Genomic DNA, 23,964 nt, shown 5'->3' with positions numbered 1-23,964 from the left:
AAGCTGCTTACAAAACAGTAACCTTTATTAATAGTTCAAAGAAGATATATTATTTTTACGTATTACATTTACGGACAGAACTCCTAACAAGGTAAAGTTAATCACAAAGAAAAAGTTCGGAGAGATTCATCACTACAATACAAGACCCGGACTAATAGGAACTAATTTTAATGAAACGGGATAATGCACATAACGTGGGATGTTCATAACGTTATTAGGGCTCGGAGGGAGAGTTGCTCCAGGATGTAATTCTAAATGAAAAACTTCGATGTCAACCATTCACCGAGGGTTATCGAGTCCGAGGTGCTGAGAAGGGCAGGCAAATTTACCGAGAAGATGCGATGTCGGTAAAAATATACGATAAGCCATTAATTAGTCATTCGGTAATTAGCCGTGTTTCACTGTTTAATAATTAAATTTGAATATCCGGGTACTTTTCAACCTTCCTCTCCACTATCTCTTTCTCCTCTCTAATCTTTTTAACTTCACAATATACTCGAAGAAAAGAGTATTGATAATTTATAAAGAATCCCGATTATAACCGGATTAAGAATAATTTGATTGGAACCGGATTACGAATAAAGAGATTCTTAGTAAATAAGGAATATTTTATATTATAATGGCAGCTTTGAACAAACTGTGTACCCGCTTTCTTTGACTTTGGGACAAATAATGTGACCTCCACACAAAAAAAACGATCATGTGTTTTTTTTTTTCTTTGAGTAGAAGCAAATTCGGTTCCCACTTATATACTCATTTTGTAAAACACTACAAGTAACGCAATAGCTTGTTTCAGAAACAAGTTCTTGGATATAATATAAATACAAAAACGCTTCCGGAATCGAAACCGAAGCTATAATTAATAGTTTTACTTTAATAAACATTTAACGGCCTAACAAAATCGTTTAATATTTTTTTAAAGCATTTCTACGCCAAATAAGAGAACTGGCTATTGAGTTTGGTGTAAGAATTAAATATAATATTACGTAAAGTTTACAAACAACCTATCGTAAGTACTAATATGTTATTATCTTTATTTTAAAGGTTTTTACCGGATATTCGGAATTTACCGGTAATCCATGCCCTAGTTCCCTGGTACGTAGGCTGTTGTAGGGTTGGGGTTGTGGACCAAGGATAGTGGGTAGTCAGCAGGTACCCGGGGTCGAGAGGATGACTGTGAACGGCGACTTGTCCCGCGGAGGGTAGGCAAATTATTTTTAGGCTGTATTCAAATACATTGGCCACAGGAGTAATTTCCGTTTAAATCGGTGAGGGAGGTTCGATTGAGAAATTGTTCGATTCTAACCAAATATTTAGTTATTTATAGAATTATATGTTATGAAATAATCTGAAATTATTAGGGAGTGAACAAATTATTTTTATGATTGACATTAAATTGGTTCTTAAAAAAATTGTTCCGTGGTAAGTATTGATTTAACTTATTTTTGATTTTTTATTTGAATTTACACTCCTGCATAACATGCACATTTTAAATTGAGGTTTACGGAAGAAAATTTAGTATACGCAATCTTATCGTTTATTTATTACATATTTAATTCTGTGAGTGTATTACCATGTGTTTATTTTGTTAAAAAATAACAATTTTGTTAAAAAATAAACAGATATATTTGTTACCACCAGGAAAATACTAAAACCTGACGAAAGAAGGGCACGTATGAAACCGATAGAGATGTGTTGTTCAAAATAAAGTGGTTTAAAAAAAATTGACAGGTTTTTTTTGTTATTATGGCAAGCCACAGAGTAAACGCTTTTTATGAATACAATAAAAGAAAGTTACACACCTAGTTTAAAACCACCTTAATTAAAGTGGTAATTAATTAATTAACACAGTGAAGTGGTTTTACACTAAGTCAGTTCTTTTATTTTCTTTTAATGGAGAACCATCAAGTGGTAGTGACATAGAATAAAAGTATTAGCTATTCAGAATGATACTTCACAAAATTATTAAGCCTTTCAATTTTCTATCCATTAAAGCAAGATTTGCATGAAATAAATAGTAAAAATCTTTTTCTCTTATTAGGTCAGATCAAAAAGATAACACAATAATTTTATTCACGCGATTTAAAAGGATATATTCAAGCTTCAGCTAGCGACACAAAAATGTAAGATTCCTAAACAAATAAAAATAATACGCATATTCAAATATGGGATAAAGCACCGTTATATTTTACGATGATAAATAGCACCGTTGTTGCCAATTCTAGTAATAACATAAAAGAAAAGTTCCTTGAACAACATTGATTTCAATAATCATAAAACTGCGCCTTTCAATAGGCGAGCGTCCTCAATGGACCTCTAAATCAACCCCCTCCCCGTGTGCACCCGCTAAAGGCTTTACTTGGCCTATATTGAAAAGATTGGCTCCTCGATGATAGAGGTCCATCATGTTCCCGGGCTGGAAATATATCACCGGGATCTGAGGGTGTTGCCATCAGTAAGAAACGACCTTCTAATACAAAAACTAGCACTGTTCTTAATGGGGATGATAAATTTTATTATTTTTGTGTTATTCGAGAGATTTTTATAAATATTTGCTTGCTCGCCAAAGTCGGCAGAGATGGCAATATATAACATATTTTTTGTATTCAAGAAAAATACGATGTGTCATATTATAATATATTATGTGAAAGATATCAAATTATTATAATATTACGTAACGGTTAGGGAGCTGACAAATACATACAGAAAATGTTTTTATAATAGCGGTTGTATTTGGTAACAAAATCGATAGTATTTAAAGGGTATTTTTTGTGTATTTTGAAGAAAAAGAGTTGCGGAAAAAGCAGTTTTTTTCAATTTCGCCAAAAATTCGCGGAAAATTGTCGAAGTTAAAATTCGCGAAATCGCAAACACGAAGGTTTTCAGTTCTATAGTAATGTGTGTAAGAACTAAGAAACCTCTTCCTTGACACTCTTGAAATATGAAATCTGGCGCCACGAAATTCAAATAAATTTCCTGCCTGGATTTAAAAAAAAACTGAATGTACCTATTTTCAGATAACAATAACATTTTCATACAGAACTATTGAGCTTTGAAATTTAGATTTAATGTTAAAAAATAACACCAGAAAAAACTTCCCCTTTTAAATAAGAAAAATAGTGTTGATACGCGGACAGAGCTGGCTAGTAACTGGATTCTACTTTTTGATACTTCAATTTCATTATGATTTGAGATTTTCACGGCCATAAGATTACAGTGATTTATTTTAGGGGTACTATGCCGTGTTCCGCTACCTCCTTCATTAGCCAACGTTTCAGACAGCATTACGGTGTCCATTATTAGCGAGTGATGTGCAATTTAAGTATTTATTTTGGCAATGCCATGTGTGCTTGGCTAGCGTATGGTATATTCAAATAATTAGATTAGATAATTCAAAATCACAACTAAAATAATCCAAAACGAAGGAAGTGAGGCGTAAGAAAAGTTGGTCGACTATTTCCTAGTTATATTCGATAGCGGAATCTCCGAAGCATGGAGATAACTTGGAAAATATTACGTCAATATTCACCTCATTTCGGTGGGTCTGATGAAGGAAAAATATTCTCTAGAAGGATGAAACTTATTGATAGAAAATATTTGCTCTACACGTCTGGTTTTGATAAGGAGTCTCCGATTTCATTTCTCGAGATGTCCACGGGATTCAAATAAATGCGTCGTATTTCACAGAAATTTGAAATGAGGTTATCAAGACGCGAATAAAGCATACAAAGTGGTCATTAGGACTTAGACTGTGATGCGGATATGATTTAAGATTTTCTATGGAACTGAGAGAATATGAGGTCCGAGAAAATATAGGAACATTCTTTCGAGATTTAATAATTATGCAGAGGAAGCTTCATACTTAAAAATTGATTTACTGAGTATACGGAGGTATCATAAAGATGCACTATTCCTGTATAAAGTAGTTAACAATAATATTCAATGCCCAGAGTTGCTAAACAAGATTCCATTCAATGTATCTGCGCGTTCAACACGCTCTTGTGTCCTGTTCAGGGTTGATCAATTCAAAACGAACTCTAAGCAGAATTCTTGCCTGAACAGACTATGCAATAATTACAATAGCGTATTATCCAAGGTTGATATTTTCAGTTGCGAACTTACCAAATACAAGAGGTCCATTAAATAATATTTCTCTGATGGTTTGTGAATAATGTTATGTCTCTATTGTTTATATTTCTATTATGATTTGATTTATATCTACAACCTCTCTCCATGGCTATAAATGTATTGTTTTGTAAATTTTTCGTTTTACATAATCTTTGGTTTTTGTATATTTTTTTAAATTCCTATTCCTTTCATAGAAATTTATTTTACTTATTCCATATTATGCTGTCTCAGTAGAGGTAAAGTAAAGTCACAAGTAGGAAATCCATACATGGTTTTATTTTGGCTTTATAATACTTTTGTACAAACTGATTAAATGTAAACTTTCGATTTCCCGAAAAATAATTAATAAGTAAAAATTTTGTTCGGTTATGTATTTTTCAGTAACTTCAAATAATGTAGTATACTGATATTGAAAATTAAAAAATTGTTTTCAATAGAATCAGATGAATATTGATGTTGAAATTATTGTGGTAAATTTATTACCCGTAAAATAGTAAAAGTAGTAACTCCTATTCATGCTGTTTATAAAACTTTCGCATGAATTCATATTGCAACTTGTTCAAACAAACAAAGGCAATTATATGTTGTGAATGGTTTCCATTTGTGTTCAAAACGATTAACTAACGTGATGTTTACATATAATGTTTATTATTTTACAGAAATAACATAAAAAAATAAGAATTTTGGTATTTTATAGAGTGCTGAAAGGACTTTTTTGATTTCGGATGGAATGATTAAGTAAATCTTAATATTTTTTTAAAATTTTGTTTTATGTGAATACTGCACAAAGTCCCAAATGATCCCAAACGTCTAGAGTTAGTGAGACTATGGCATAAGGAGATGGATAGTTGGAAGATTGGCAAGTACTTGGCTATTTAAATCTAGTCACCAAACACGGCTAAAGCCATTTAAAGCAACGTTTCAATACTGAATGGTGGTCTTTCACCAGGGCGATACTGAGAGTATCTTACACTCTGAAACGTGCCCCAAATATATCTTATAAATGATTTAATCGTGAAATAACACATATAAATCAAATAAAATTTACTTGCTCAGGCGGGATTTCAACCCGCGACCTCAGGATTGCCCGTGGAGAGCCTTACCTCTCGACCGCGGAGTCTTTTTTTTGGTTTAACAGAATTATTCATCAAAGCAAATAATTATTTTGTTATTATAATTATTAATTAATTGTATAATGTTGACTCAATCTCTTAAATCTAAATACTTGACCTAGGCTTAATGTTTGATAAGAAACTCTGTTTTGTATCTCACATAACTTCTATCGCTAACAGGGCTAAGAAAATGTTAGGTTTTATAGTAAGAATTTCCGAGGATTTTAAAAATATCAACACATTAAAAATTCTGTTCACATCTCTCGTTAGAAGTATTCTAGAATACAACTACACAATTTGGTCACCTGTCTTTAATAATCACATTAATACCATTGAAAGAGTCCAACGAAAATTTTTGAGATATATTAATTTTAGGCTTGGAATTCCTTTAGAAACAATAGATTATGATTTTTTATTACATTCATTGAAATTCTTTAAATTAAGTGATAGAAGAAATTTTTTTATCTTTTATTTTTATACAAAATTATAAATTATCAGTTGGATAGCCCTGATATATTAATGTTGTTTCAATTTCATGTACCTACCATTAGATCAAGGTCTTCTAGTATGTATTATTGTGACAATTATACCACAGTCTCAGGATATAACTAAGTTATAAATAGATTACACACACTTGGGAACTTTTATGTTAAAATCGCAGATATTCTTAATATGCCCCTTGTGAAGTATAAATCTGCCCAAATAACACATTTTAACGCCACTTATTTTAATGAAGTCACTACATAACAGGTTTGTGTTATTGCTTCTTTCTTTACTGTTATTTAATGATGTAATGTTTCACTCATCAAAATTTAATACTGATTTATGGATGTGTAAAGAATCAGCTAATGTTTCGGACAGCTATACGGAGTCCATAATCTCGAAAGATTTCCGTAATTGTTATCAATTTTAAGTTTTAATACTCGCTCGCATATTTGGATTGGTTTCAAAATCACAAAATGGATTCTGTTAATTCTTGGTAAAATAAAAATATTTTTTTTTCCGTTTTTGGTGATGTTTGAACTTATAATGTGTTTTTAAGAAGGAGACACATTCGCAGTAACGTAATACGCAAACTTGAGAGTATAATATAAGTTGGTTTAAATCAAACACCTCCTTTACGGAGTTTATGTCACATCCATGAAACAAAATACGGAACTAAATTAGTTCCCGCTGACATATTTGAAAACTGCCTGGGGAGTCTGCCCGAAACCAAATAGTGGAGCTGTAAGGAAATGCATCAGAAAGGAACATATGAAAGGAGGCGTTTGAAGATAATTGCGTTCAATGAAACTTTGTGCGAGGCATATCATTTTGTACGAATTTCACCCGTGTCGGCAGGCCAAACATCCTTGAGGCAGGTGTAATACCCACATTTTAATGTATGAAATCAGAATAATTAACTTCGAGACCATACCTAACCTAACCTAACCTAAAACGTTGTTAAATATAGTGTCAATATAAAAAAATAGTAGTTTTGTTCTGTTATCTTAATGGAATTTATAGATTAGACATAGTATTAACTAATCTATATAGCACTCTTTTTAGGGTGAATTGCCTAATACAAAAAAAACTAATCTATAGTTTTATTTTTTATTTTTATTTTAAACTTCCGATTTAGTTGTCCGGGTTAAGTCTTCCCCAAAGGAAAAACTTAACCCTTCCACTCACTTTTCCACAAATGATCAGCTAGTCAATCAACACTATGTAAGTGCTTTATATAAGTAAAATAAATACAAAACAATACAAGAACAACAACACGTCAAATCACCAGATATCAAATGGGAAAAAAAAATTCACCGTCTCCAGATATTTTCATATCAGAGGGTTCGGCTCGGTAGAACTTCTAACAGGGCCTATAAATCCTACTGATCCCTCAACATAAATATTTAAAAAATCTTTTGTTATCCTACATGTATTCAAAATGACCGACTTTTGCATCTTTATATATAAATTTTTTGATAGATCTAATACGCCTAAATTTTTAATTAGAGAGCTAGGTATAATGCCAGTAGCCGAAATAACGAATGGTAATATTTTTATAGTCTGAGAATGCCAAATTCTTTTTATTTCATTTCCTAAATCTGTGTATTTTCTTATTTTTTCACTAACAGATTTTTGAATATTACAGGAATTTGGAATAGCAACATCAATGATATAAGTTATTTTTTTAATTTTGTCATGTAAAACTATATCGGGTCTATTATGACTAATCGCTCGGTCTGTTAGTATAGTTTTATCATAATATATTTTATAAAATTCGTTTTCTAAAAATGAATTTGGTTCGTATTCATAATATGGTACTACATTACGGCAGTCAATCAAGTTATGTTTAATTACCAAATTTTGGTGAATTATTTTTAAAACTTGATTGTGCCTAAATGTATACTCGGACGGTGCTAATATAGAACATCCCGATATAATATGTTCTATAGTTTCCGGAAAAGCCAAACATTTTCTACACAAATCATCAATTTGATTTGTATCTTTGATTATATGCTTTCTATAATTTTTAGTATTAATGACTCTATCCTGAATTGCAAGCATAAATCCTTCTATTTCTGCGCTCAACTCTCCAATACTCAACCATATATACCATATACTATGATTATGATTAGACATAGTATTATACTAATCTATAGTAGACAATTAACACAGAAAAATAATTTTCCTCAGGGCCGATGTCATCTTTCGGGATGCTGTGTGTCTTTTTTAAGGAAAGGAAGGAGAGGATTTTGGGAAGGTAAAAGGTATGAGGGTTGGGTAGGAATCTAGGGATCAGTGTGTCCAGGAGTGTCGGACATATGAATATATCCCTCCTCTGCGGCGCAAGGCGATGGGTCGAGAGAACAATTGTAGAGGTCAAAGGGTCTCCCCGAATCAGCCATCCCTGCTAAATTACCAAAATGGCCACCCATTGTTGTGAATCCAATAAATGGTTCAAACACGTCTCCATAATTGTAAGAATTTTTCATTTTATAACTCATGTACAGCAAAAATTCTAAAAGTATTATTGATTTCGTTAAAAAGCATTGTTAAAAAAATGATTTTTAGCCGGAAACTGAAAATCTCGTCTCTTTTTCGGGAGCATCGCAGATATGAAAATGGATAGGTAATATGTTTTTCTCGAAAAAACAGATATTTTCATTTTTCAAGAAAGCGTATCGTGTAGTGGATTTGCTTGACATCTTAGGATTTACATAGAATCCCGACGAATACCTTTTGTCTATAAATTTGACAAGCTTGAGTAACAATACAATAACAGTTCCGTATTTACTCCAATATAACCATGTTTAGAGGCAAGTTGGGCACCTGACTCGAAATACAAAAAAGTAAACTAATACAAAAATATATGAGTACAGCTTTTTTTGTATAAGTAACCTCTTTTTTAAACCAATGAAAGTTTCGGAGAATATTTTGGAGAAGTTTATCTGAAAATGGTCTCAGTTTTGGTAAAATTCCACAAAACAAAATAAAAAAAATATTGAGAAAATGACTATTTTATAGTCCTTTTCATATCTACAGGGACGTGGCGTGCAGTCCATAGGTTTTTGTAAATCTATATGAATTATTTTTATTTGGGTCATTCATTGGGTTACAGTTTTACCACATCTATGAACTATACATCCACTAAGTAGCAATTTACCTGTCAAACTTTTGTTTTACTTCCCCTCACTTCATAAACTTCAAAATTTAAAAAAAATTAGCCTCCCCGGCCTTGACCATATAATATCATGTCATCAAATATTCCCGCTCGACACTAAATTTCAAATAGATTCAATGATTTTGAACGTACCTCAAAATAAAATGAAATGTTTTTGAAAACAGATGGAAGATTCTTTTAGATTTACATTTGTGATTAAAAATATTAAAATTTTTAACGTAAACGTAGCTTAAGTTTTAAAAATTTCTTACTGTAGGTTTTTTTTGTAGAGAGCATTATTAACCACTTGATAACTAAAAAGCACATTTAGGTAGGCGACACATTACGTTATACGCATTGTGGCTTGGCTTTTTTCAGAATATCGCTCGCCATACATTGTCAATACGAGTATATAGCATTGTCTGTCACAGGCTTTAACTACATAAACGTATTATAAAGTATATCAAAACATCATTCTTTTCACGTTTAATTTGAAATTAATGATAAACAAACTTATAACCTTGACCGAATGAATTGTTTGGTGGTTTTCTGTTTTATAGAATAATTTAAAATTAGACGGGAGCGTTTATAGTAAACTTTTAAATGCAAAGAGAATACTTGGTGCTTTATCTTTTTAAATCCGTTGTTATTATGGCAACTGAATTGACTGACTGAAGACAGTTTGAAAAAATAATTGTAAAAGAGATATTGACGTTTTTTTGGACAAATTGTATCAATAATTCTTTATTTGAAATTTTAAAAAAATTATGTATCATAAAATATATGATTCATTATTAAGTAGATATGTATTTAATGACCTAATTACAGATTTTATGATTTCCGAGAAAATTTTGATTTAATAAATAAGGAAGATTAGGTATTTATGACAAATCCGATAGTGATAACACAAAAAATGATCATTAAAATATTCTTAAAAAGCAAGAGATTTCCCAACCAGCGAACTTTTTGATAAATGTAAAGTCTTATCGGTTGTAAAACTTTTTGAAAAATGGTGCTGTCTTAAAAGTTTCTAAGAATCCTGAATCAAGAAGAACTGTCCTCAACGCGAAGTGTAATGCCGGGATCACACGAGGACAATACAGAAGACAATACAGGAGTATCGGGTCCCTGCTCCGTGAACAGCCTAGACCGGGCAGGCAAGGACAATAGGACAAGACTTCAATTCTACCTGTCTACAATGTGTGACGATGTTAAGGAGATAGAGCGAGTTTTACGAGGACATCTCATGTGATGAAAGCTCGAGTAATTTTAAATACATATTTAAAAAAATCCTACCTCTGATGGAGGTTCGGGCCTCTGTCCTTCGATGAGCGTGATGATCCTTTCCATAGTGCCCATGAAGTTCCGGGCTTTGCACATATAGTCCCCGAAGGCAGACCGGTCAGGGATGGGCACCTCCAGCACCGTCATGTGCGTGTCCTCGAATATCCTGCCGGAGCTCTTGGCCACTGGTTTGCCGTTCCTGTGCCATGTGAAGTTGGCTGCGGGCTCTGCTCGGGCTTCACAAGTAAGGTTGACGGTTCCTGGATTATTACAACAAAAAGTTCAGAGATTTTATATTCGGAAAAAAGGCAGTGCTTAACGACACTAAGAAACTTTAAAAAATCGATTAAGTAAGGTAGTACCTATGACAGCCTACATGGGGCAAGGCTATTGACTAGAAATTCGAAGGTTGCGGGATAAAATCCCGGCGAGTGCAAGCAAATTTTATTTGAAGATTTTTTGTTATTTTCAATTTAATCATTCAAAATAATATGTAGGATACTTACGACACGTTACATAGTGGAATATACTATCAGTATCACCCTGGTGTAAGACCAACCTTAAGAATTGAAACTTTGCTTGAAATGGCTTATACTCTCAGTATCACCCTGGTGTAAGACCAACCTTAAGAATTGAAACTTTGCTTGAAATGGCTTATACTCTCAGTATCACCCTGGTGTAAGACCAACCTTAAGAATTGAAACTTTGCTTGAAATGGCTTATACTCTCAGTATCACCCTGGTGTAAGACCAACCTTAAGAATTGAAACTTTGCTTGAAATGGCTTATACTCTCAGTATCACCCTGCTGTAAGACCAACTTTAAGAATTGAAACGTTACTTGAAATGGCTTTAGTCGTGTTTGGTGACCAGATAATCATGCATAAAATATTATATGAAAGGAAACTAAGCCTCACAACTCGTGCCGCTAGGGGCCGTTTTACTGATAGCAGTGTACTGCTATCAGGGATTACGGAAGTTAGAGGTTATTCTACAGTATTTCTCCTGCAAACATTTAAAAATAATATTGTCTGTTTTAGCCCTGTCACCCTATTGTGTCGACTATATGTGTGCTGAAGTAGACATTTTTGTCAATAATTTAAACGGATACAGAAAAATGTTCTGCTGTTTCTAAAAAACACATTACGCTAATTATATTATATATTACTTGTGTCTCTATTTGTATCTCTTTTGTCTCTCGTCTCTGAGTAGATTTTTGTAATTATATGTACCCATTTGTGTATCAACTGTGTTTTTGTGACTGGATTGTTCTCAAGTGAGTGAGATCATAATATGTAAAATCCCAATACGAATAAATGAATAAATAAATTTGAATGTAGTAAGGTGTTAATTAATACCAAAGGCAAGTCTTTCATATTTGGTATTAATTATTTATTTTTGCTTTATAAACTATGTTTTAAAAATAATCAGATAATTTGAATTAGTTTTCTTATATAAATGGTACCTACCTGAGACGTAGCCGTACGCCTCCTCGGCCTTAGCGTGATGCGGGAGTTTCTTTACGGCAACGGGTTTGTCTGGAACCAGAAAGTTTTCTACTTTATATAAATACAGAATCAAATTGAAAAAGTTCACCATGAAATAGGGTCAATCGATTAACATCTTATAACCTAAATAACCTTTGCCGTTTAGTTCTACGATTTTTTCTTACAGATTTTGAATGTTGATTGATTCGATTCAGCTGAAAAGGAAATTTTGATTTTTTAAACAATAATTTATTTTAAATATTTAATTCCTCAGGCCTCGGGCATATTCTGGCAAAAAAATCCAAATAAAATAGAATATTTCTAAACGTATCGGAAAACTGAAATTTGTTTTTGAAAGGTTATAAAAAACGCATTTAAATTTTATTACTAGAGATAAACATTTATTTTTAGAAATATTCAAATTTGAATGCAAACATAAAAAAATGCCTCACTTTTCGTTTTTGTCTTTGGTTAAACAAAGGTGCACATTTATTTGTTTTATGATTATCGTCTAGATTTGAATATAAAACGTGGTGTTTTCTCTTTCTAACACTGTTTAGATAATATTTTGCAACACAGCAGTAAAAGAGTCAACGATTTTTAAGAAGCAATTGGAGATGTTCCCAAAAGCGAACTAATTAGCCTGAAGGGTAAAGGAAATAAACATATTTCGCGTTCTCAATATAATAAATAATACTCATTAACCTGCAGATTGTTTCGTATCATACATTTATTTATCATTATTATCTATATGTTTTAGAATCCTAGAAAAGGGAGGAACAATAAACTGAGCTATATGCCTTATAAAAATCGCGCAGAAAACCATCTTAAAGGTAATAATACTTAAAAACATGGGATGACTGACACAGACCAAATATTCAACAAAAAACTACCAAACTAAATTTTTGATCAAGAAAACAAATTTCAACAAACACAAACTATCATTAATAAACCAGCTAGGCGAAAAAAAAACTCCGATGAAAAATACAAGCTTTGGACAAAGACCACAAATACCAGTCAATTAAAGCATTATTTCTCTCTCGAAAAAAAAAACGTTACACATACACGATTGAAAGATGGATTAAAGAACAAAAAAGTAGTATTACAAAAAAATTATAACGTAAACAATGCAACATATACGTAACACACAATACACATTTCATTATATACAACCGTACCGTATTTGCCGAATTATTATGCCGGGTTCATTTCCTCCTTTTACGGAGAGTGTACAGTTTGCATCAAGAAGGAGGAAGCGCAACGCGGCATAATACACCAAAAATAAATCTTGATAATACTTTCGGCCTTGAAAATCTCAAATTATATCAGTTAAAAAATATGTGTTACTTAATTACAATTATTAACAATAATTTATTTTCTACGTTTTCAGGCTATCGGGAAGGAGATTGTAAATGTGTATACCCTCATGGTCTATGCTTCTTTTACAACTTACAGTCTTTACTGAATTCTTGTATAATTTATCATGTTATGTTTGGTGTTGAAATTGTTTTAATTGATTTTTAGACAATTGATCAGCAAGAGCGAAATTAAAGAGAAAAATAGAAAAGATAAATAAAAATTATTAAAAAATAAATAAAAAGGTCCACTGAAAAGTATTAGCGAAATAATCAAAACCCACCATACGTTTTGTGTTTACCCGTCATGTTTGTTTACCCTAACAATAAAGTTATTGGATACCGAATTTATTAGTGAATAACTTGTTAAGGTATCCTTCACAATCGACGCTTTTTCTGACTAACCCTTTCACTCTCGGGCAAGTTATAAATATTCATTGGAGCTCAATGAATAAAGACGAATATAGCTACTGCTCTTATAACAGTTTTGACAGGTCGCGGGTCGGTGAGGTTACTTAGTCGATTGAATGTGGAATTTATCATTTACGCAGGTGCTCGAGGGTTGTATTGAGTTCGCACAAGAATTGAGGACTATTATTTGAAAGTAGATACATCTATTCACAAAAAGTAATATTTATTGTAAACCTACCAATTATATTTGTAGATGGTGTTAAAAATATATTCAAATATGATACACTTTGATAACATAATTTGTTAAAACATGTTGAAAAATGTAGTAAAAATGTTGATTTGTGTTTGAAATAATTCAGTGTCGAACCCTAGAGATTCAAAATGGTTGCCAAAAATTTATATTTTGACAAAAGTTTTGAGTTCAATTCCGCCCTAATTCATCTATACAAATTTTGAACCAAATCGGTGGCGAACTCATTAATAACTTCAAGGCAAAATTATGATTTTCTAGTACTAAATGGTAGGCAGATAAAAAATATGAGATTGCAGTCGTACGGTAAATTTAAATATTCAGCCAAAAATAGTGGAAAGGTTACTGAAACAATTAACTAATAATACTAACTTTCTAAAGATCCCCACACAAAACTTTGAGTAGGTTTTCTCGAATAGTCCCATACGTACCACGAATTCAGCAATCAACAACGAACCGGAGGAATGTGTGTGTGTATGTCAATTAAAATTCTTAAGAACTTTAATGATAACGATAACAGGGTTAGCGACAATTTCTATCCACTTTTATGTACAATTCGGTTGGCATTGATATGCCTAGGGGCACTTTAATTTCACTGTAGCTGTGGTCAAATATTTGTTGATTTATTTTCTCTATTCTTTTGTATGATATTAAGCGAACTTAGATATCTAACCAAGCATTGTAATGACGGAAGAAAAAGCAAAATTATAATTTATTGTCACTTTAAAGAGGGTGACTAACTGACTAATCTAACTAATGGATAGGTTTTTTATAGAGTGGTCAGACAGTGCTAAATTAAATAACACCATACACTAAAGCAGATAATTTTGTTTAGAATATCTGGACTACATAACTACGTACAAGTTAAACCTATTGATATTCTAGGAAAGGCTGCAGGAGAACTGGCGAAAATAAGACTCGCCACATCACAATTTAGAAATTAAATGAACGGATGCAGTTCGGGGAGACTAGCATGGTCAAATGAATAACATAAAACAGGATATTATATATAGATAGGCTCAACTGATGTCTAGTTTATATCGATTTCCGGGCACAGTTAGGTTCGTTAGGCGTGTCGATATCCAAGTAGATATTGACAACGAAATAAATAAGAACTGGCAACACTGGCCATTGATCCGTAAACAATACCCTGTTTACGGATCAATTCCTGAACGTCAAATGGTTTCGTATATATATTGTGGCAATTAATTAAATTTACTTTAATATGAAGTGGCAGTCCGCATGTACTTTTTGACACTAAAAAGGAAGTTCTTCGGTCAATGAGGTCTTTACCCATAAGTCGTGATAATCTGAATAACTTTTCATTTTATCGCTTACATCACATCTTTTAATTCTTCGTGGTATGCTAATCTGATTCCATTAATTAAAAGCCAGTGATTTTGAATAACGATATTAGTAGAAAACTTGTGTAATATATACAATCCATCGAAGCTTATCTGACGCCATGAATGCCGTGCTAAAAAAGGCGGCTTTGGTGCATCGGCTGACATATTTTTATATCAATATTGACTGTGGTCGCACATATTGCCCAGCGCCGCCTAATAACCATGGATGACGGATTTAGTCAATATCGTATTGTTATAAAGTTTTATAAATCAAATCATTACATTCTCGATGACCAACCCCTGGGTATCGATTCTCCAATTCAGGCCACTCGCAATCGCCGTCGAAAGTACATACATTGGTCGATATTCTTATCTTTATATAGTGTCGTCGAAGGTACATAATGACATACGCCAAACGTTAAAAGTCATTCCACTCGAATAACGAGTGGGTCGAAGCAATCGTTGTTCGAGTGGAGTGACTTCATCAAGAATCGAGACCCTGGTCTGACTTCAGGTCTACTTATTACATTTTAACAAGTGGATGGTTGAGCACTCACGTTGGATGTTGACCTGAATCACCTGCTCCTGCATGCTGCTGGTGGACGATGAGACCTGGAAGGCCCTGCAAGTGTACTCTCCCCTGTCGTCGATCGTCACATTCTTAATGGACAGACCCAGATCCAACTTCTTGAACTTGTCGCTCGGTACTGTTAAAATGAGAAAAATACATGAAAAAATCGATAATTTATTTTCCGCAATTTAATAACCGAAAAAAGCGATTACATCTAGTAGTCCAATTGACAGGTCATAGGTGAAGTAATCGTTCTATTATTTTTCTTTTTATCGTTTTCATACAAGACGTGTAAGAAGGAAGATTTTTTTTGATGATGATGTGACATGACCTCTCATACGACATTTTTTATGTACATGCGCTTAGCGACAAAAATCACTAAATAATACAGTACAGTTCACAATAACAAACTTAAATAAGTCGCTGATTTAATAATTTCATTTTTAGGTAACCCAGATCTCAAAAAAAAGTTTAAAATCATTTTATACTAAGTGAAGTCCCGGGCGTTGCGTGCGCTTTATATGGAGTTTTTTTCCGATTTGATACGGAAAGTGACCTTTTTCTTTTTTTTGAAAGTCAAGTGTGCAAAAATTCATCAGTATCGAAATAAAATTTGTATAAAAATCAAATCCAAGCCGCCGCCCGGTGTTCGCCACGAGAGGCCACAACAAACATGCACACACCCGCCAAACATGCATTTACATAAATATATCGGTAGATATTGGAATGAACTTCCACCATCGATTTAACAGTTTCAAAATTATAAATATTAACGTGAACATAATTGTGACTTGGAGTAGCTGGGTGAGTTTGTGTGTTTGGGAAGTATGTTTACAAGAGATGGGAAGGCTGATGGAGATATTGAAAAAAAAAATAAACGCAGGTAACTTCATTACTAAAAAACTGAACGCGGTTGACGCCAGCAAAAAAAACTTTCCAAAGAAACGAAGCTAGCAGTTCACATTGGAGTGCTGGTACCTACCCTGATGGATGGCAGTGAGCCATGGAACTGGCAGAGGAATGATGAAAGTTGACTGAATGCTGAATGCGGCTGATATAAGCGTAATGAGTAAGATTAAGAATGAATGAACGAAGAAAGAAGTGTAAGGAGAATACACTATGCAAATGTGAATGGCAGAAGAAGTCGGGGATCCCCGAGGAAGAGATGGCACAACCAAGTGAACTAGCTATTTGAATCAGGAATGGAGTCAGGCCATGCCAAGATTCAGAATAATAGAATAGCATTTATGAACGTGAGAGAGTGGTTTGGCGGTCGGTAGACCATGCCTACCCCTGTTAATTAGATAATAATTTATTTCTGAAACGAAAATTTACACACTATAGATTATATATTTAAACAAAATAGACACAAATTTGGAAAAAAATAAATGTTTGAGTATAACAATCGTATTAAAATGGTCAAATATCCTCAACAGCAGTAAAACAATGAGAGTGAAGAATTGTTATTATCTTATCTTATTATGTATTTCAACAAATGAATATAAGATATCGACATCCCACGTCAGAACACACTTTGAGAGGTCTTAGGGTCATCGATAAGAACTATTATTTTATACATAAATAAGGCCCGGTATATCAGTAATTCCGTATCCTCGCTGAGTGCAACATTTATCGACCATAAATCGACCTCTTCTTACTATTTATCTATTTAATATTGATTATAAATTAATAAGATCAACATCCCTCGTCGCTCTATAAAAATAACAGTACATATTGATAAAATTATGCAATTTACGTGTAATGTAATGGGATGTACGTAATTAATCACGTAAACGTAGTATTACATTTGTGACTACTGGCGTCGCGATGTCTAAAACGGAAACTCTTACCAAGAAGAGTCCGATTTAGCCCGCTTAAATTTGATCGAGAAATGTAAGGTATTATAAGAGGAACACCAGTATAGTGTTTTCAGCGGTTTGTTCGTCATAATTTCATGCATAGTGCACTGACTCCAGCAAAACAAATACTATTTAAGTGTCTTCGAATATAGCACCTTGCTGATTGAAGACGAGAAGTTTATCAAAAATCAAGTCATAAATTACACACGACAAAAAGAAAACAGCTGGCGTTAGCATTTTGAAAGTCCGCGATCTCACGATGACATTATAAAGCACAAATAAACAACCACGTACACAGTAGTTTTATTTTACAAAGAAAAAACAGACACGTCACTCTATTAAAGTCATAGACAATAGTGTAATATTGCTAATATCTAGGTTTCCGACCTATATACGGATTATGTTCTAAGCCGTGCTAAGCTCGACATTCCAACCAAGCCGAGCTTAAAATCAACTGATATACCAGCCCTAATAGTTATTAAAACGATAATACGAGAATTACGCCTACTTAATGGCTTCACCATATTTTGACAATGTTCATTGTTTAATACAATATAAAGTGATGCAATGTTATTCGATAATATTATCACTCCGCTATTATTTGTGTATCAAACAACGAAATTAAATGTTTGCATCGTGTTCTAGGTAAAATAACACAAACGGATTTCAATATTTATTTATTTTGATTGCGTGTTTAGCTTATTTAACTGCATAAATTATTTGCTAGACGTTCGGTGTGACTTTGTAATCGTAATATGTAATAATAAAGGGTTAATCAATTAATTCATTAAATAATACGATCTAGGTTCAAACTGCTTTTATAAACAAGAGTTATAAATGAATTGAGTATGTGAACCATTTATAAAATGGTTCACATACTAATGAATTAAAAATACACTAGCACGTGACTTGGAGAAATGGAGAGGAAGGATTCAATTAATTTTACTAATCAAAAGAGAGAAAAACTTATTTAATTTAAATTATTATTTTTTTTATTTGATATATTTAATTTTTTTTTAATTTTCGCAGGTACTATTTAAAAAAAATATATTTTTTGTAATAACTTAATGAGTAAAACCTCAAATTTTAATATTTAATTATTGAAGACAATATTAGCGATTTTAAAACGAAAATTTAAAACAGAAAAAGATAGGGTCGCATCTACGAATTGAAACCAGGGCCTTAGCCTTGCCGGGGCACTGCTCTATCACTGAGCTAATCCAACCTTTTGTCCTTCGGTCGTACTTGGCTGTATCATACTTCGAATAAGTACTACCAACATTATTTTCATTTTCTAAACGCATATTTTTATTGGCTGCTATCTTTTATGCATGATCGTATGATTCTTCCCGAACTAAATGCAATCTAGATAGTGTCTTGGATAAATAAATCGTGTTTGTGGGTTCAATTGCTAGATGCGACCGTATCTTTTGTTCTGATTTTCCTATTGCAAATTTTCGTTTTAGAATCGCTAATATGATCTTCAATGATGAAAACTTATTTCAATTTGTGTGTCTATAATGTAGAACTTCTATTGAAAACCTACCATATTGAATTGTTTATTTATTTATTTTAATTTTAAAGGTCGTCTTGAAAGATCTGCTTGACTTAGGTGATGGTAAAAATACATAAAAATATTGATATATTACACATATATTATAAGTGAGGTTTTATTTTAATTGAAATTATGAAGTAGAGATAAAAAAAATATTGAAAAATAAACGAATAATATGTTACTTAATATACAAAAATAACTTATTTATTTACCCTCGGTAAACTAACTGTTAGTACAAATATATTATCGTTTATAACTAGGGAGTCCATCTATAAATCTATTTATCTATATAAATAAAAATGTAAAAGTTTAAAATCGTAAATCTCTGAAAATGCTACACCGATTGCATTGAAATCTTTACACAACGTTGCATTCAATACCTATATTAGATAGATGTCACCTGTGACAGGTTAAAATGAGCTATTTATAAAAGCAACACGTCCTATTGTTTCTCTATCAGCAAAAACAGACAGATCCACAGCTACGCGTGGTGGGGTACTGCTAGTTTATTAATATGCTGGTATAGCACGTCGATTCATTTTGATAACGATTACTAAACTGTTATTCTTAAGAAGAGATATAAAATTATTATATGAGTCAGTTAACGTATTATCTTTTAGAGAAATATTATGGTTTAAAATTATATCTCAACATAACGTCAGATTCAATATACAAAGAAAAAGTAGATCATGCATATGACACAAGATTCAATAGAAATGAAGGTATGTCCATTCCGAAAATTATAAATAAATACGGACAACGGACTTTCTCTTATCTTGTGCCTACCATATTTAATAAGATTCCAATGGACAAAAAAATTCAATCAAATTGCACCACCGAAATGAAAAATAAAATTAATAAATGGTTAATAGATCAAGTTTTTTAATACTGATATTGTTTATAATCTTATGCATATGTATATATTTATGAATATGAGAAATTTGCCTGTGTTACAACTGACTGTCTTTATATTTTACTCTTTTGTATTGTAGTAAGTTAAAAGTTATTCTATTGTTTCTTTTTTGATATATGTCTCTGTTTTTGTAGTTATTTAAGTTCTTATTTAAATTCTTCTGTATATATTTTAAATATTGTGATTTCTTGTTAGTTGAATGATTTAGTAATATATTAATATTGTTAAACTGACCTGCTGACAAACTGATTTGGCAGTTTAGCGAGTATAAATAATTAAAAAAATAAAATAATAATAATAATTTAAAATAGTAATGGATTAATTATTATGAGTTATATTAATTAATGTTACAATATTTTGATAAACGATTTAATTGTTCCGTTAAACATAAGAAGAAGAAACACATCGCATCAAAGTAAAATAACATTCCTATCAACAAGGGGTTAAAAATTATGTCTCTTTTATTTTAGTTACTAGGTACCTACTTAAAAGTAAATCTAAAAAGTTCTGGTTTTACAAAAAACGTTATGATTTTTTATAAAAAATGGTGCACTTTTGTACAAGGTGACTATTATCGTAACCGTTGAGTACGACATAACACTATACAGGGTGTTAAGGGAAGTACTTAAGTTACTATAATCAGTGATTCCTGACATTATGTGGAGTATAAAATGTAAACGAAATTTTGTCTCCGGTGACATTTTTTTCTTTTCTTTTTTCAACTAAAAACATAGATAATCATTACAAATTGGACAGCCAGGGTCGATGTGAGGGGTTGGATGGTTGTCAGTTGAGTAAGAAATTCATAATATGACGGAATGTGGAAGAAATAATAAAGAAAGACATAAAAAACCGAGATATTAAAAAATAAAAATAAATTTCCCCATATAATATTAAGATCACTGGTTAAAGTTAGTCAAGTACATCCCTTATAAATCCGTATCATACAATAACAAGGAAACAAGCTCAATTAACTTATCTTCTACTTGGCACAGACTAAATTTTATAATTATTAAATGATTTGTGAAGCTGAAGTGTATAAAAAATATATCATTTCAAAAGAATAAATTGAAGCACCGCTTATGAAAAGGATAGCCATTCAAGGAATATGTATATGAATGGGCTGTTAAAGTAAGTCCACTGGACCGAGTTCAGTGAAATAACGCATTGTCCTCGATAACGTATCTTCACTCTATTTTTTCATCTAAGCATCATTCAAACATGTCCACAAAAAAATACACATTTCTAATAGAATAATTTTTAATAAAACGAAATAATTTTGGTACCTACTTTATCGCTCATCTGATATGAAAAGCAGTTCCAATTATTAACATTGAAAATTAATTGAGCTTGAATAATGTTACGCATTACCCAGGAATATTACACACTACTTACCAATTTACCCATGCACAAACAACTGAAATTACTGTTTTTAATTATGTAGTAGTTTTTGTAATATTATCAAATTATTCTCTGAAATGATAAATAACGCAATAATCACTTTTGATGGCCCACTTACAGATATTCGCAAACTTATGTACAATGGCTTCGACTAATTATTATTCTATAATCTTCCCTAAGTACGTTAGGAAAAGTTTAATATTAGACATATTTATATTTACAAGGTTGAATAATAATAACTATTCGAAGGCATCCAGTGCAAGTTATATTTTGAAAAGGAAAGTCTGAGAAAAAAACCTTAAATACAGCTCAAAACAAACAGATCCATTTCTCAAAAATTTATACGTGATCGTAAGTTCTTCGTTTCTTCAGGTTTCTGAAATTTAAGGCAACATTACTGAAATAAATTATTTGAGGAATAATGCTATTTTAGTGAGTAGTTTTCTCTTAGGTTCTCAAAATAGAGGCCTTCGGTTAACTAAAAGACGCTTTGTTCAGACGGCGTGCGATTTGTGTCGATGGGTAAAAAGTACTTTGCTCAAACTTCCCAAAATAAATACGGAAAGCAAACCAAACACTTAAGTTTTAAACACAGTATTTTTCTCCCATAGTTTCGATGACTTACTTAATAAGATGAAAGTGTTAAGAAGGTTTTGTTTCATCTCTCAACACGGATATTGTTTCTTCAACGATCTTTTAAAAATAATTCATTTTTAAGCGCCTTCACCTTTCACGAATGGTGCTGTAAAATTCACGTAATGTTTATTACCCAAATTATAAATGTCAGAGATAATTTCGCTGAATAAAGATATGCTATCGTGTTGAGAAGATCCAATTACGTAGGAAACTTTTTTGCATGCGTATGTCTTTAAGCATCCTCAACAGATTTTAAACCTTATTCTAAAAGGTTTTGCCTTTTTTCCGTATAAACACCAGCCTCATTGTTTGTGGTGCTAATTGGTTAAAGAAAGTTTTGTTAATGGAGTACAGGCAAGAGGGCTGAAGGATTGTTGAATTGGGGATGAAGGATAAGATGGCTGGAGGGCGGATTGAAGGCGAGAAGGGGTTGATAGTGCTGATCTGAAAACTGCAGAGTTACAAGCGGGTTGGAGGGCAAGAGGTTATTTAAGGAGCTGGATGGTTAGTTGGATATGACGCTGGTTAAGAGTTGAAGGCTGCTAGAGTAAAAAAAGAAAATGGAAGGCTGCAGCTATAAAAAAGAGTTGAGGTTAAGATTACTGAAAATCAAAAACTTAGATGGCTGGAGGGCTAGTTGGCTAGAGTGCTGATTGGGAGTAGAAGAATTATGGGCTAAAGGAAATTGGAAGGCGGCAGTCTTAAAAGGTGGTTGAGATTGATAATTGTTTGCAGAGATTAAATAAGGATAAAAGCGAGCGGATCGCTAGAAAGCTGCAAGCTGGAGGGATATTCGGATACTAAATTGTGAGTTGGTTGCTGGTGGGCTGAAGGGAGCTGGAAAATAATAGGTTTAAAGGGGGTGAAATTATTCAGGAGGTTGAAAAGCTTGAGTGAAGAAGGTTTGTGGTGGGGCTGGAGTAGTATAATAGAATTACCTGTGATGGGATGACCATTGAAGTACCACGAGATGCTGGGCGCTGGGTCTCCTTTGGCTAAGCACTTGACGGTGAAGTCTCCGTCCTCTCGCGCCATTTGCGATGGCGGTGTCTCCACGAAAGATATCGGCTCTGAAACAAAAACATGCTTATTTATAGCAAAACAAAAATAAACAAATATTTAAAAAAACAAAAAAATCTTCATACAATATATCTTGTCCTTTTCCACAAATAAATGGGACTCATGAACTAATATATAATAAAGTCTAGTGTACCATTTCCAGGAAAAACTTTATTATTCTGACTATTCTTCTTGCCCCTCTACATCAATAAACGCATTACGAAAAACAACAAAAAATCGCTTCGGAAGATAATTTTTTTTGTCAAAATCTATTTTTACACTTCAAGAGTAAATTTCAAAGCGTCGAATATAAAATTTTTGTTTGTCAGTTGTGTCATCAATCAATAATCTCAAATGATAAACGAGTAGGATTCAGTCTGATTCAATAGAGCAAAACAAAAATAATACACAATACGTAGCTACATAATTTAAATATAAAAAAATCAATTAGGGAGAAAAATTTAAGCACATCTATTTATGTACACATAGGTATCAATATATTCTCGAAAATTTTGCGCGGTTGGATGAAAAATACTATAAATAAATTACGGTTAGGTTAAATAAACACATTCTTTATGAAGCATGCGTATTTCATTCTGCCAAAGGACGATATATCACACAGGTGTACGCCAACAAGAGATTTATACGGAGAAGCTAATTTTTCATACACCCAGTAGGTAAAAGGTTTCAGGTACAGCGCGGTCCTGAAATGTTTTCCACGTTCGCAAGTCTTGGCATATTCATGTACTCGAGGAAGGCTACAAATGGTGGTATCGACGGTCGGAATACCGACATAAATTATTGAAAAAAAGTTAAAACATTTCTTACGCTCGTTATAAAGACGTCAGACCCAAATTAACACAAATATTTACTGCTTAAAAAGATCCAAGAGGAAAACTTCGGCACGGGAGTTTTTACACGAAGGAGAACCTATGTAATTGAAAATGGTATAAGTG

At 32.5% G+C, this 23,964-nt stretch overlaps 1 protein-coding gene across 1 annotated transcript in view; it reads right to left on the bottom strand.

Annotated features, from left to right (window-relative positions):
- Window positions 1–23,964, bottom strand: part of LOC149421322 (fasciclin-2-like) — a 430,107-nt gene that overhangs the window by 52,892 nt on the left and 353,251 nt on the right. Inside the window, exons 4-7 of the mRNA XM_089635946.1 lie at window positions 22,888–23,019; window positions 15,572–15,721; window positions 11,635–11,703; window positions 10,180–10,427 (exon numbers count right to left, since the gene is read on the bottom strand). Of these exons, the coding sequence (XP_089492072.1) occupies window positions 10,180–10,427; window positions 11,635–11,703; window positions 15,572–15,721; window positions 22,888–23,019 (599 nt within the window). The remainder of the gene's footprint in view (window positions 1–10,179; window positions 10,428–11,634; window positions 11,704–15,571; window positions 15,722–22,887; window positions 23,020–23,964) is intronic.

Source organism: Hesperophylax consimilis, chromosome 9 (genome assembly GCF_061612785.1).
Source record: "Hesperophylax consimilis isolate HC1 chromosome 9, BYU_Hcon_1.0, whole genome shotgun sequence".
NCBI lineage: Eukaryota > Metazoa > Arthropoda > Insecta > Trichoptera > Limnephilidae > Hesperophylax > Hesperophylax consimilis.
This window is presented reverse-complemented; position numbering and strand designations above follow the sequence as displayed.